Source organism: Oryzias melastigma, linkage group LG14, assembly GCF_002922805.2.
Source record: "Oryzias melastigma strain HK-1 linkage group LG14, ASM292280v2, whole genome shotgun sequence".
NCBI classification, from domain to species: Eukaryota; Metazoa; Chordata; class Actinopteri; order Beloniformes; family Adrianichthyidae; genus Oryzias; species Oryzias melastigma.
Genome location: NC_050525.1, coordinates 1535080 through 1550945, shown reverse-complemented (window position 1 = coordinate 1550945; position 15866 = coordinate 1535080). Strand labels below are relative to the sequence as shown.

Sequence of the window (15866 nt, the reverse complement as noted above, 5' to 3'; positions counted from 1 at the left end):
AGATTCAAATCAGGAGGTTGGTAAGAACTAGAAGATTTTTTTCATGTAAATCTGCCTCCTGAAGTCTTTTTCTACCTGAACCATGACACACTGTCTGTCTTTCATGGTTCCTGTGACATGAGTGGAGTTTTTGCAGCGAAGCTCATAATTCCTCAGCCTTGAAACGCCTGTATCCCCGAGGCCATCTCCGCGTGCCGCGGCTTGCCTCGCAGTCACAGGCTCCCGGCTCGTTCAGCGAGTTCTGTGAGGTTAAAGATGGGGGAGAGGAGGCAAAACAAATCGTCTCACAACAACTGCACGGTCTGGAAGATGTTTCCTATTTAAGTCAGGAGACACAGAAAACAATACAGGACCTGTTTGAGAAAAATCCCTTCAGCTCAACTCATCATTGAGTCTCTCTTCTGAGCACCTTGCATCATTTGAGCCAATGTTTTGTGAGTCACTGCTCCACAGGCTGCTTTTGAAGCCAGCGTGAGCAGGTATGACTCACCTGAATGGAAAAGTCTGTCAAAGAAAGAAGCAGCAATCGCTGCAGGCGAGAAGGAAGTGCATCCACACAAACACGTCTCCGTACACATCCAGCTGTAAAACGCCTCTTTTAAATCCAAGATGGACACCTTTGTGGTCCTCACTAATGAGAAGACGCAAACTTGTGAAGATTTAAAACCTTCTTTTCAGACATTCAAGATTTTAAACATGTTTGAAGTTGTGTAAACTTCCCTTTGCTCTAGAGCAGAGGTCTCAAACTGGCGGCCTGCGGGCCATTTGTAGCCCCCAAGTTGATATTTTGCGGCCCCCGCCTTAAGAGGAATATCTCCTACCTCCTGATAGCTTAGTATTTGCTTTGTGATGTTTCGGCTTTCTTTAATCTTAAAACTTTGCATTTGCTATTGTCGTTGGATCTTGTCGTCAGAAAAGTCGATCAGTTGCTAGCGTTGTTAGCTCCTGTCTTTGACAGGACACAGAGGATATTGCTCAGTGGTACATAGACATGAACAAATGTTCAATAATATTGTTCAGTAGACATAGACAATGAACCATAGATACAGACAGTGGACGCAAAAACATATTTTTGTCCCAAAAGTACGGCCCAGCCTCAGCCAGACTCTGCCTCAGTGGACCCAAGGAGTCCAACCAATCAACTGAGTTTGAGACCCCTGGTCTAGATCAGGGGTGTCAAACTCAATCGCACAAGGGGCCAAAATCAGAAACACACCTTAGGTCACGGTAAGAACAGGATAAACATTTATTGAACACTCTAAAACTACAGTTTAAACTTTAGAACTGAAATATTGAAGATAATTATGAACTAGATATATAGCATTACATGTGATAATCCTAGTGCGAATGCTGTAAGATGAATTTGGCTGCTGAAGATGATAGTGCTGATAGCTGAAGATGCTGAAGCTGCTAGCTGAAAACGCTTAAACTGATTGGCACTAAAAAAGTAGATAAATGGCAAAAAAAAAACAAAAAAAACAGCTACCATGTAGCTATAAAAAAATAGTATAACTTTAAAATAGCCTAAAAATCTGAAAAAAGTCTAAATTAGCCAAAACAGCTAGCTGGCTAAACTTCTAAAGTCTATTTAAAGAAATTATACAAGTTAGAAATAAGCACAAGATAACATGGGGCAATTAATAACAAATAAAGTGATCTGGAGGGCCGGATAGAATCACCCGGCGAGCCGTATCCGGCCCCTGGGCCTTGACCTTGACATGTGTTTTATAGGTTGTCATTGAAACAGTATTTATGTCAGACTGACCTCAGCAGCTGCGCTTTGTCTGAAGTTTGAACCACGTGAAGTGTTTGAAATTGTTGATGTCACATTTATGACTGTTTTAGTTAATTAAAATGTTGAAATTTTTGTAGTGGTTAGTGCGATCCTGATTCAAATCCTGATTGAGGCCTTTTATGTTCTCCTCGTTCACGCAGGTTTTCTCCTGACACTCCATCCTAAGCTACAATCACACCGGCCAAATGTGTTCAAGCATGGCGTCCTTTTAAATTCAAAGAAGTGCAGTCATTTGAAAACTGATCATGATGGACAAATGTATATTTGCAGTTTGTGCCTGGCTGGATTTCCGACACCAAGTTTTCATCTGTTGGAATAGGAAGTGAAAGAAAATGTCTGGAGGGAGATTCATCAGGTCTTTGAGATCTGATCTCAGTGGGATTTCCTGGTTAAATCAAATCATCTGATTTGCACCACTTCAACATTTCACACCGAGCCGCTTCCACCTGCTGGTCTGGTGTGAGCACAATGTGCTAAACGCACATTCCATTCACAAAGCGTGAGTCACATGTCCGGCGGGAACATTCTGCCCACAAACCAAAAGCATGCTGATTCTAAACTGTCCCGTAGCAGTGAGTGCGATTCTGTCTGCCCCTGATGGAATACCCAAGTGTCCACTTAGTGCATCCCCCCACCCCCCCACAAACAAACACTATCCTAAAGAACAGGGATAGGCTCCAGCAGCCCCATGATGACCGGGTCATCAGACAGAACAAGGCAGGAAAAGAAGATTGAAGGATGTTGCAATTCCCCACATGACAGATAAACTTTAGTCAATTTAAACTATTTTAGAATATTTACAAATACTCAAAAATATTAGTAATATTTTGAATATTGGAACAAAAAGTTTGTTTTTGTTGACACTGATTCAAAAGGACAACTTGAAGTTCAAGGTAGACATGTAAACGAGTCAGAGGGATGGATGAAAATGTCAGCTGAAAAGATCAAATGTAATTAAAACATAAAAGTAGTGAAGATTTAAAAACAAAAACAACATTGTACTGTCATGTGTTTGCTCTTTTTGTTCTTTGCACAATGAAGACTGACGCTGAAGGCTGGTTAATGTCATGACTAACATGGTGGTGGGAATCGACTCATATGTCAATAATCCAGGTTCGAGGAATGAGCCGTACGAGACTGAGGATAGCTGAGTAGATGCTCATAAAAAAATAGGATTTGTTTCATTTACAACTATTTCTGTTTGGCTGCACAAAGGCAAGTCTGCTGGAGATGGGAGCAGAGGTTGTGCAACAAAGACACGTGATCTGCTAGAGAGGACACAGATCAGCGGGCAACAGGTAGAGCGGAGTGCAGTCAACGCCAAACAAAGGCTTCAGATTGCTCACATTTCACACTCTCCTTTAAAGGGTCTCCTCAAACAAGAGCAATGAAAACAATCCAATTACAAGCACTGACAGCCAGCACAGGGCGTCTCAGGCTGTGAAAAGCCCTGTCTTTGAGGCATCGGGGGATGTTGGTGCTTGTGAGTCAGTGGTGAAAAGCTAAAGTGGTCTCAGGAATTAGCCAACAGGCAGGAATTGCAAGTTGAACCCCCCCTCTTTACTCATTCATCATCTTGGAGCCTGTGATCCCCCTCAGGGGCAGTTCCCATGCTCTGTGCCAACCCCAGTGCGCTGTGGAGTTAAAAAGGCAGAAAGATAATCGTAACACTGCAGGTGAGGCTGCAGTTGCAGACACGCCAGCTCCGGACAGCATGACGGCTGATCGTTCTTGCAGCCAGTCTGAGAGGACACTTTATCCAGCAAAGCAATGAAGAGGAAGCAAAAGTGATAAGACGGCGTGGCTTTAAAGGGCGCAGAGTGACTGTCAGCTAATGCTATGGAGCAGGTTTTTGAAGGAATCTGAATGAAAACGTCAACAGAAGCTTTGTAATGTTTAATGCAGCACTGCTTTGAAAAAGCTACAGAACATGAAGACGTGTGTGAAGGCAGTGATGGCTGCTAACAGGCAACATGAGGACACCACAGCCGCTCTGGATTCTCCTCATAATTCAACCATCATCAGCATCTCATGTGCATTTTAAAAGCAGAGAATCCAAAATGTAAACAAAAGCATGGTACGTCATATTTTATATTTACAGTGTACATATTTACATCAATGAAGAAGTAGCTACAGTGCATCAAAAACACTCTTAGGTCAGAATGATCTTAGTCCCACCTAAGTGTAAGGCAGCTGACGGGGGGATAAAAACAAAAATCAAATTCTGTACAGAGGCAGCAGTCTGTTCTCCGTTAAGACGGCGCTGAAGCACACGGTGAAGCAGGAGGCTCAGGACAGTCTTTGCTGTTGTGCTCTGTCAGTTTGAGAATAACAACCTTTCTCTGGAGCTGCTTGGACTCTGGAGGCGGAGGCTCCTCTGCCGCCGGCTGCTCTCCGTTCTCCACCACCGAGTCCTGGCAAACCTGCGGCAGCAGCATCTTGATGACACTCGAGTGCCCGCCCCCCACTGCCAGGTGTAAAGGGCTGAGGCCCTGCTCGTCTGTCCCGCTGCTGCCGTCTGGGCAGTGCAGAAGCAGCTCTTTCAGAACCTCACAGTGTCCACTCTCAGCTGCCAGATGACAGGGCGTGCGCAGGCTCTGGCTGGGTCTGCAGGGGTCCGCCCCCTCGGCGATCAGCATCTTGACTGTGGCCAGGTGACCTTGCTGACAGGCCAGGTGGAGCGGTGTGAGTCCGTGAGTGTTCTGGGCGTGTATGTCTGCCTTGTGTTTAATCAAAAGGCGAGAGGTGCTGGTGTGACCCGTTTCAGCTGCGACGTGCAGCGGCGTGTTAAACCCCGCTGACGTCAAATGGACACTGGCTCCAAGCTCAATTAGGATCCGTGCCACTCTGTACTGGCCCCTCTGAGATGCCAGATGCAGGGAAGTGCGACCGTCGGATGTCTGAACGTCCACGTCGGCACCCGCCTGCTTCACCAGCAGCTTCACGATGCCCAGGTGGCCCTGCCAGGCAGCAAAGTGGAGCGCAGTCCAGTTGTCTTTGCCCTGGATTTGAACATCGGCGCCACGGCTCAGCAGTACCCTGATCACATTCTCCTGGCCGTGCTGGCATGCGACGTGAGCCGGCGTCCGTCCTTGTCCGTCTGTCTCGTTGATAGCTGCGCCCCGATCCAGGAGGAGCCGTGCGATGGCCTCGTCTCCATTCTGGGCTGCCCAGTGCAGAGCTGTGTACTGGTCCTCGTCTTTGGCGTTCACGTTGGTGCTGCGCCTCCCAAGCAAAAGCTCAGCCAGCACCTTTTGATGCTTTTCTGTGGCCAGGTGGAGCGGCGTGGAGCCGCGGTCATTTGGAAGGTTGGGATTGGCGTTGTTCAATAGAAGGAATTTGACAGCTTCCTCATTGGCCAAGGCAATGGCGTGATGGAGCAGGGTTCCTCCTCCGTCAAGAACAAGGTCAACATCCTGAGGCTGGAGGATCTTCATCAGCTTGGCCATGTCTTTGGTCCTTATGGCCTCGCACAACTTTCGTTTCTGGACCTCAGCAGAATCTTGGTAGTAAGAAGCACAATGCAAGTCATCCAAACATGTCACCAAAAGTACACCTGAGAGAGGACCTTTAGAAATGTGATCACTTCTTACCAATCGTGCTTTCTTTCTCAAACGACAGAGTGATGGAGTCTTGTGAGGAGAAGGCTGAATCTGCAGAGGAAATGCCGGATAGTCTCTTGGACGTGCTCTCCTTGCTGTGACAACTGTCCTCCTTCACTCGGTCGAAGCTTCTGGAGATGCCAGAATCAACCTGGATCAGCAGCTCCGACAGGGTGCTGTCTTTTTCCGGCAACATGGCTGACTTTGGCCGCACGGGTTTAGCCTCCTTACCCTGTGGAAAAATCCCTGTTAGCTTACACCATTTGCGCAAACTAGTTTTTGCCATTCTGTACATTCCAGTGCACTGAAGCTCGAGCTGTGGCGCTGACACTCCCACCACAAACAGCCAGCTGCTCAAAGTACTGACTCTGAGCTTTCACAAAGCATCTCTAAACTAATCAAGTATTTAGAAAATGCTTCAAGTTGAACACAGATAGACATCACGGTGCAGCAGGTGTCATTTCCCACGAGCGCAGTGATGTGAGTCACGTAGCTCAAAAGCCTGGAAACATGAAGAGCAGCAAGCACGTCCATTTGTCAACATTCCTTCCTGGTTTAGCAACCCTGTGGTTTTATCTGGTGTGCTATAAAGACAGCCTGCTTGATGTCCAAGTCAGCAGTTATCCATTACCAGAAGAGGTGAGTGACTATAAAATCTTAACACTTTGACACCAGAGCTCCAGTGCTTATGCTCTCTGATTTGCTGTAATTTTTTAAATAAAAAGATGATTTTAGCAGATTCTTTGGCTGAAAATGCTGAAACACTGAAGCTGATAGCTTGCCAAAGTATTGGCTCAATGCTAAAATAGCCAAAAAACAGGAAAAAGTAGAATTTTTTCTAACATCTAGCATAGGACTAAAATATTAGCTAAAGTCCAAATTAACCTAAAGAACTTTAAAAAGTCAAATTTTGACAAAACAGCTAGCATAATGCCAAAATATTAGCTTAACTCCAAGCTAGCTGAAAAAAATGAAAAATGTTTAAATGAGCTAAAAACAGCTAGCGTGTTCCTAAATTAACACTTTAACACCAGAGCTCCAGTGTTGATGTTCTTTGAGTTACTGATTTTTTTATTGTTACCACAATGAATGTAATTCTCAGAATTTGCCAAAAGAACTTTAAAAAGTCAAATTTTAACAAAATAGCTAGCATACCTAATGCTAAAATATTAGCTTAACTCCCAGCTAGCCTCAAAAACTGGAAAAATTTCCAAATTAGCCATAAACAGCTAGCTAAAAATAATCAGACTGATAGCCCAAATGATGAAGTTGATAGCTTGCCAGCATAGCACAAAAATATTAGCTAAACTCCAAATTTGCTTAAAGAACTTAAAAAAGTCAAATTCCATTAAAACAGCCAGCATAATGCCAAAATATTAGCTTAACTCCAAGCTAGCCTAATAGACTGGAAAAATGTTTAAATTAGCCATAAATAGCTAGCATTTTGCTAAATTGGCCATTTAACATCGGAGCTCCGGTGTTTTTTTTCTTAAACTAACTTTAACTTTTTAAAATTAGCTGTAATTGTTAAATTGTTAACACGATCAATGTAATTCCAGCAGATTCAAGGCGCATTCCTCCTTCAGAATCCACTGGAAGTACGTTGATCGTGTTTACAATTAAACAATTATAGTACGTTGAAGATTTTGTGTTTGCAATGCATCAGGTGTTAAAGGGTTAACAGAGGAGAAAAGAAACAAAAAAAAAAATAACTACAAAAAAAACCCTTCAAAAAAACAAAGTCTAATTTTGATAAAACAGCTAGCATAATACCAAAATGTTAGCCAAACTCCAAATTAGTCTAAAAACCAGAAAATGTCTAAACTAGCCAAAAGCAGCTAGCATTTTGCTAAATAAAAAGCTAAATTCCAAATTACCCTAAAAATCTAGTTGTTGTTGAACATTTTAAAGTGTGAGTTGCTTCTCAAGCTGAAAGTGAGCAGAAGTTCACAAAATTTTTGAAGGATTTAAGCAATTTCTCATTCATTTCCTACGGGGCATATTTTGCTCAATATTTCATAAACTATAAAGTTCATAAATACCAAAAATACAAACGAGCTGAACGCATGATTGAGTTCTTACATGCTGAAAAATGCTCAGAAAGGAGCAGGAGAGTCACTAAAGTGTGAATGAAGAAATACTCATAAATGCTATTCTAATCTTAATTATTTTCATAAATGTCCTCCATGTTGAGAAAAATACCACTAGAACATGCTGAAACAGCATTTTCATCAGAGGGGGTCTTTAACCACGGGCTTCCTGTCACTTAGTCCTGGCTGCTGGTCAACTTGAGTTTTGTTAAAAACGTCTAAGAACTTGACAGGAAACATGGCTAGGCTGTTTTGGTGTCAGTAACAACACACTAAGTGGTTTTGACTCGCCTCAGTGCTGGTGGAAGAGTTCGGGGATGTGGGCTCTGGTTCTGAGGATGAGGGAAACGTTGGGGTTTTGGGTTCCTCCTGAGGTTTGGAGCACAGCTCCTCGGCTTCAGAGGTAATTTCTGTGGGGACACAACGCTCTTGGTCATTCTTTGGTACAAGATAGATAGATTGATGGGTCTTTGATAATGCCTGAGGAAATTTAAAGTGGCCATCAGGTGACAATCATAAGCACACACACATTAAACACAATAAAAAAACAATAAAAGTCAGTGGGTCAAAAACAACTTTCACAGCATCAAGCACATTTCATTCAGCTATAAAAGACAACAAGGTGTGTCGTGTGTTTCATTTCCTGTAGAAAGTCTGGTTTTTCAACTCCAGGTTGGAAATGTATGTAAGAATTTCTCCAGTAACAGCTGCTAACAAAGTTTTAGCATTTAGCTTGGAGTGCTGCTAGCTATAGTTAGCCAAACTTAATTACAAGCATTATATTTGGTTTATAAATGCAGTACCGCAAAACTTCAATAATAGAGTTTTAATCTGGAGGTGTCTAAATGTAAGTTAAATAAAACTGAAGCAGTAAAAAGTACAGACATGTTTGGTGTAGGAAGTAAACTAACTAAATACATCTTCAGATTGATTTGGAGCATGATAGGTTTACAATATATTGATAGTATATAAAAAGTAAACTTCTTGCCTCACTTCGTATAGACCAAGTAAACTTGGTGCACCTAAATAGACTACTTTTTGCTAGGTGGGGGTCTTGCCGGTCACAGTGCACCACTGAGTCTGGCTCTAGTGGAGGTTTTTGGATTTAAAAAGGGGTTGTTTTTTTACACATGTTCAGTATGAGAGAATGGACATGGATTCAGTGTAACCTGCTGCTCAAACATGCAGAGCTGTATACACAGATGGAATAATCTGGCCTCATGATGATTGAATTGACTGAATTTTACAGTCATACCTAAATTAATGTTCTCCTTGGCTTTTCTTGTGCTGTTTGCAAAGTGCACTGTGTGGCTTGAAATGAAATGAAAGCCACTTCTTGGCAAGCTAATGGGCAACCAAACAAATGGAATCTGGATGCAAAGGAACTACACGCTCAGACCTCAAAGGCAAACTTAAGTCTGCAGTAAGAAGTCACACTTTGCACACAGGGGTGAAAGGGTTAAATGGATGTGGGTGCAGGACTGATGAGGCTCCTCTCACCCTGAAAGTTGGGTCTGTCATCAGGATTTTTTGCCCAACATCGCTGCATCAGGCTCAGGAAGCCCTCGCAGGTGTTTGGACGGCATCGTGGAACGGCCCCCAGGTCTGGACGAACCCCTTTCACCACTTTCACCATGATCTGAAGGATGTTGTTTTCTCCTGGGGGGGACAAACAGCACAGTGGTGGATTCAGACAACACCTCATGGTAGCGGCGTGGACAGTGCAGAACATGAAACCTGGAGACCAGTGCTCGTCCTGAGCTCACATGTTCACTCTTGCAACACACTGGATTACATCACACGTTGAGAAGGTAAAGGCGCCACTTTACATCACCCAAGAACGGCCTTATCAGCATCTATCTGTGTGCTCAAACAGGCCGTGTGTCTTTTCCCACAGGAGCATACATGTTCTGGCCTCTTTCTATCCGAGTGTGGGATCACTCCGGTTGGTGATTCACAGGGCACAGGCAGGAGCTTACAGCTCATTTACTCCCATTGTAAGTCTAATACCCCCAGCAAACGGAGAGGGAAGACGGGCAGGGCCAGGAATTTGGCCGGGTTTTATTCTTTAATAATGTTTGGATCAACAGAAGCAGTGCCAAACCTCAGCCGTCTTCTGTGATAGTTATCAGAAAGATACTTGATAAGCCTGGGAAAAAAACACAACTGTTGGCCGTCTGACCTTCTCCACCTGCTTGCTGAGGAATTTACAAAGTAAACAAGTTCCCTGCACCTCCTGTACAAGCCAGCACACACACCACCTCCATGTTTACAGGAAAGGAAAAAAGATTCCAGTAAACGCAAATAACAGTGATAGTGGAGTGAGATGTTTGAGCTTCATCACAAGCAGGCAGCACATTTCTGCTGCTAAAGTCCCACTCTGGTCATCATCTTTTGAGCTTTTTAAAGTGTTAACGATGATCATGTCATTTTTAGCCACAATCTGAAAAACTGCGTTGTTTTCTACAACATAGTTTCTGCAGAGCGGCAGAAGATCAGCAGATATTCACCACTAGCATCATAGAGGAGAGCTTGTGGCCCACCCAGCGCATTGTCCACATCACAAATAAGCTCTTCTGTAAACATAAATCTTATCGTCTGCTCCTGATTCACAATGATTGAATACATAGATATTATTTTCTTTTTCTATGTCTTACATCATGAGAAAAATGCTACAAGAACATGTTTAAAACACCAAAACTTCATTTTCTTCAGTGTTCACATTTAGACTGTGATTGTTACACTTTAGCCCACAAACCGACCCCGGCTATCAGCTTCAGAGTTTCTAGCTATTAACTTCAGTGTTTTCATCTTCAGCGGCCGATTCACACTAGCATTATCACAGGTAATGCTGCATATCTAGTTCATAGTTATGTTAAAAAGTTACAGCTTTAAATTTTTTAATTTTAGCTTTATTGTGTTCAGTAAATGTTTATCCTGTTCGGCCCGCGACCTAAGGTGTGTTTTGGATTTTGGCCACTTGTGCGACTAAATTTGACACCGCTGCTTTAAAGGATCAATTTGCTGATTGTAGCTTTTCTTTCAAAATAAGAGTGTGTTTGTGGTGTTTGTGTATAAATCGTACTGCTAGGCCCGTCGTGATAAGGTTTCTTCTGCGTGAGGACTCCCCATATGACAATGGCAAAACTGAAAGAGAAATTAAAAACAGAAACATTAGAAAATGTCATTTACAGGAAAACATAGGCAGTTTATTTTAAACTGAGCAACTTTGTTTGACCTTTTCCATACAAAAGTCTAGCTTATATAGCCGCTTGCAAGCGCAACAGTCAGAGTGCTGACCTGTACACGTCGTGTTTGGTGTCAGACACCCTGTGCTTCTCTATGATCCTCTCAGGGGGCAGGTAGGCGATGGTGCCGCAGAAACCCTCCCTGCTGATGTCGTCCTCGGCCCGCGACAGGCCGTTCCACCGGGCCAGTCCAAAGTCGGATATCTGAGAAAGACAGTCTTGGTTAAAAGACGCTGTTTGGGATGACTAACTTTGCCCTCATAAAGTGTGACATGCAGCTAAGCTCTTGCAGAGTGCACTTAATGGTGTGATGAGGGAGACGCATGTCCCAGCCTGCAGGAAAGGAGAGGCCCTTTGCGTTTGTGTTGAGGAGTGCACACCACCCACAAAAACACGCACGTTTACAGGGAGGCCTAATGGAGGCTAAATAAATCCTGTTGGAACATGCACCAGGTGAGGTGTTTACATCCAGGTATTAAACTCCAGAAAGGTTTGGTTCCACCCACTCTGCAGGTTTTCAGGGAAACAGAGGAACCTCTGTCCACAGCGTTTGAGTACATCAAGGTTTTAAAGTCAGCGCTAACACGTTTCTCCTTCAGAATCTACTGGTATTACACTGAACGTGCTGACAATTAGTGCTGCCACAAACGATTATTTTATTGGGAATTAATCACTGATTATTTTTTCCGATTAGTCGACAAATGGGGTCATTCACAAACTGGATGTAAAGCACAAATCTTAACCAACATCAGCCTTAAACTACCAGATAAATAGAATTACCTGCGATAATGCTAGTGTGATTCTGTAAGCTGAATTAGGCAGCTGAAGACACTAGTGCTGATAGCTGAAGATGCTGAAATTAATAGCTAAAAATGCTGAAGTTGATGGCTAGCTAAAATATTATCTAAATGCCAAAATAGCCTAAAAAAAGAAGAAAGCCTAAATTAGCCACGACAGCTAGCAATCAGCTAAAATATTAGCTAAACTCCAAGTTAGCCAAAAAACAGAAAAAAGTCTAAATTAGCCAAGATAGTGAGCATGCAGCTAAAATATTAGCTAAACTCTAAAATAGCCAAAAAAATGAAAAATTCCCAAATTACCCCAAACAGCTAACATGAACTTAAAATATAAGCTAAACTCCAAGTTAGCTTAAAAAAGAAGAAATCCTAAATTAGCCACGACAGCTAGCATGCAGCTAAAATATTAGCTAAACTCCAAGTTAGCCTAAAAACAGAAAAAAACCTAAATTAGCAAAAACAGCTAGCATGTAGATGAAATATTAACTAATCTTTTAAAAGCCTTAAAAACCTTAATAAATGCCAAAATATTCCAAAAAGCTAGCAGAATGCCATTATAACGTTCAACTTTACTACACTCCGACTCCATACAGTATAAAGTAACAACTTATTGACTATTAAATTAATTGTCGACTATTTTAATAGTCGATTAGTCGACTAATCGTGGCAGGCCTACAGACAATTAAAAAGATCTTGCAGCTCTGTACCTTCACATGATGATGAGCGTCCAGCAGGATGTTGGCCGGCTTCAGGTCCAGGTGGAGGAGCGGTGGATCCATGCAGTGTAGGAAGTTCATCCCCACCGCCGTCTCGTGGATGATTCGGAAGCGGAGCTCCCAGGGCAGAGGGTTGTTGGCCAGCAGGGTCTCCAGGGAGCCTGTCTCCATGTACTCCATGACCAGGCCGTGGGGGTCGTCGCAGATCCCGTACACGGGCAGGATGTAGCGGAACTTGGCTGCCTCCATCTTCTTGGCCTCCTCAAGCAGCTCCGAGCGTTCCCTTTAGAAAGAAATCAAATGTTTTGGTCATCTTTGTGGAATCAAGCGGGTCTGCAGGTTCACAGGTGTTTATCCAACCGGCTCATTAAACATTAACCGGCTCTGAAGTCATCTCACATTCAGCCCTCCATTCTCAACAGAAATGCTAAATGTTGTTCCGCCAGCTTGCGAGGCCAGGAATTCTTGTGCAAATGTGTCATTCATTCACCAGTGTGTTCTTTGCATAACTGATCCCAAACATCAGGAGCTTCTTTGGCCTGGAAAGCATCAGCACAGCCTGAAGGGCTCTTGTTGTGAGTTGCTCAACCTGTGGACTGCAGCTTTATCAGTGCACTGACCCCGCTGACACTTCAAACAAAACAGCCGGTCCTTGGTGACCTCTGTACACAGAAGGCACTTTCGAAATGCAGCCTATTAATGAGGACGAGCTGCTCTATGATAGAGCAGGAGAAGTCCCCCATGACCATTTTTTATTTTAAAAGAACCTTCCCAGTAGTGTTTTAACTATGAAGTTTTTAACCAAAATCCAACAACCTAAATGTCTTAAAAACTCCTTTTTTCATGTTGATCTGAAGCCTCCGTTTCCAAAATCTCCTCTGAGGGGGCGTGGCTTTTGGAGCTCCACCCCTGATTATGATAGCTCTGTATCTCTCTAGCATAAATCTTCACCGCTGCTACGTAAAAACATCCATCAATCTGGGTAATGTCCAGCCGTATGGTTCTGATCTGGATGTCAGCTGGACGAGGAAGTGAAGATCTTCATGGACAGAACTTCCTCCAAAATCCTGATTCTTTCTCCTTCCAGTTCACCAAAGACTCTTTTAGCTAATTCTCCAATGTTTATTGACTGTGATCAATACATTCAATCATTGGTTTCTCAGAGTTCTTGATAAAATAATCAAAGCTAACATCAAAATGCTCTTTCATTGATTTACAATCCTTTCCAACTGCGGTCAAATGAGCCGCCGTTCACATTTCCGTGGTCACATCAAGAAGCTCCGTGGAGTCTGGTGGAGATTTTCCAGCGTTCTCAGTCCTGCTACCGTAAGTATTGGATGAAACTCACACCAAAAATCCAGTGATGCTGATTTGACCACAGAAATGTGAACGGCGGCTCATTTGACTGCAGTCAATGTGAAGATACCATCTTCTCTTCTCCAGAACCTGAACTAGACACTAGGAACAGATGAGGGTTTAGTGCATGTGCAGCAGAGCTGTTGATGGAAAGAAGATCATTCATTCAAACAGAGTCTGTCCAAGACACTTTGATTGATTTAAAAGGAGAAATACTCAGAAATGTAAAAACTAAATGATTTCTTATTACATTTGTTCTCTTTCAGAAGAAAAATGACACACAGACATGTTAAAAACTCTAAAAACAGGATTTTCATCAGAGGGAGACTGGCTGATCATAAACATCAAATGGCTGAAGAGGTCAATGGGGGAACGATTGACTGTAATTATGAGCCCAGAACCTTCAAAACCATCAGATCTCATTCTATTGTAACCAAACATTGTTGTCTAAATCCGTTTTCTAAAACACTGTACTACAAATAGGCAGCTCCTCAGAACCAAACAATGTCTCTGCCTTAACAGAGAAGTCGACAGGACCGGTTCTTCTGCTTTCTACGTCGTCCCTGCCACAGCCAGCAGACAAAGGCCTCTTTCATCCTTGCTGCGGGATGTCATGTGTTGCCTAATGCAGTCACAGTTTAAAGGTAAACCTTGTAGATATTTGGAGGAGATTAAATCAGAGAGAAAGACTCGGTGGGGGTCTTAGTTGAGTCTCAGTATTTGACGCAGCTCCAGTGTTTGTTTTTTGATTAACTGCAACTTTTCAAGTGTTAACACAATAATTCCAGTAGATTGTGAAGAACGCCGCTTTTCTCCTTCACAATCTACTGGAATTATTGAGTTAATAGTTAAAAGTTACACTACGTTAAAGATTTTATGTTTCATCAGGTGTTTCTCTAAAGTAAAGCGTCAGAGATTTCTAGAAGGTTAGGTAATCTCCAGAGAGGGTGAAGAGCCTCTGGTTCTATCTGGGGTCAGAGAGCAGCCAGACTTTCACCTCCGGGTCAAGTTTGGATCATTCCGACCCTCAGCCGTTACCTGTCCAGATGAGTCAGCATTCCTTCCACACAACCATGTTGAAATGACTGAGCATGGACAACCTCTGATTTCATTCAAGCCTGCTCAGAAACGCCCACGTCACAAAGCTGAAGCTCTCAGAAGAAAACAAGCTCAAGGAAACCCCACCTCACCTCCACCAAACTACACATCAGTAAACTCTTGACACACAAGTGTAACTTACTTTTCATCCACATGAAGACAGGGAGGGCACTTGATAGCCAGCCATGTTTTCCACTTCACATGCCGTACTTTGTACACTTGTCCAAATCCACCTGAGCCTATCTTCTCCCAGGAGCTGAACTCGGTGAAGTCAAAGGTCCTCAGCAGCCCCATGTTCCCATGAGGAGACTCTGGGGGATCCATATCCATGCTGAGACCCCCACCAACAAGGCCAGCTCGGGGAGAGAACACACAGCGACTCAGAGCTGACTGCTTGTGAGCTCTTCCTTGTTTTGTTCCTCTTCTCTTGCTCTGCATGGCCCCTCCCTCTGTTCACCTGAACTGAGGGGAGGGGCTTGCTGTGGTGACATCACATCCTGGTGTTGGGTTAGGAGACAAAAAAGGAAAACCTCATTGAGTAAAACACTCACAGAATGCATTTAGATCATTCTGTTTTAGATTCCTCAGATTCCTTTTTTGTTTGTTTTTTTTGGTGACCGGAAGTTCTTGGATTAGGGTTAGCTGAGCTGCTCCTGAGCAAACAGTAGTTTCAGTGTACTACAAGTATACTTAATCTATGGTTAAAGTATATATTGTAAACTTAAAATCTTCAAATTTACAGTGCGTTCCAAATCATGATGCAAATTGTATTTCAGTGTCAAAAAGATCCAATTCTTTGTTTTTCAATGATGATTTTGTGTCTCGTTGGATGACTGACATCAGTCTCAGACACCTGTGATCGTTAGTTCTCCAGGTGAGTTCAATTAAAGGAAAAAAGAAGGACGTTCCACATTATGAACCCTTAGATCACGGGTCAGCAACCTTTACCAGTAAAAGAGTTATCTGGGCTCGTGTTCTACTGATCCAAACCCAGAAGGAGCCGTATAGTCTGACTTTAGCCTTTAGGACATTTGGATTTGCTTTCATGACCTTCTTTTTTTATACAATGAATATGAATTTTGTCTATTTTTTGTCATGAACAAAAGCAAAAACATAAGAACTTAGCATCTCTCAAAATGTGTTTTTTATTTACATGTGAAAAAA

The 15866-nt window shown here is 43.0% G+C and overlaps 1 protein-coding gene across 1 annotated transcript; it reads right to left on the bottom strand.

Moving 5' to 3' along the window:
• Positions 1 to 3676: 3676 nt before the first annotated feature.
• ripk4 (receptor-interacting serine-threonine kinase 4) lies at positions 3677 to 15620 on the bottom strand. The gene is made up of 8 exons (XM_024266737.2): positions 14845 to 15620; positions 12240 to 12531; positions 10788 to 10939; positions 10573 to 10634; positions 8988 to 9146; positions 7779 to 7897; positions 5389 to 5629; positions 3677 to 5297 (listed from the first exon to the last, which is right to left on the bottom strand). The coding sequence occupies exons 1-8, from the start codon at positions 15138 to 15140 to the stop codon at positions 4048 to 4050; spliced, it is 2571 nt and encodes an 856-aa protein (XP_024122505.1). The 5' UTR covers positions 15141 to 15620; the 3' UTR covers positions 3677 to 4047.
• Between the last annotated feature and the right edge of the window lie 246 nt (positions 15621 to 15866).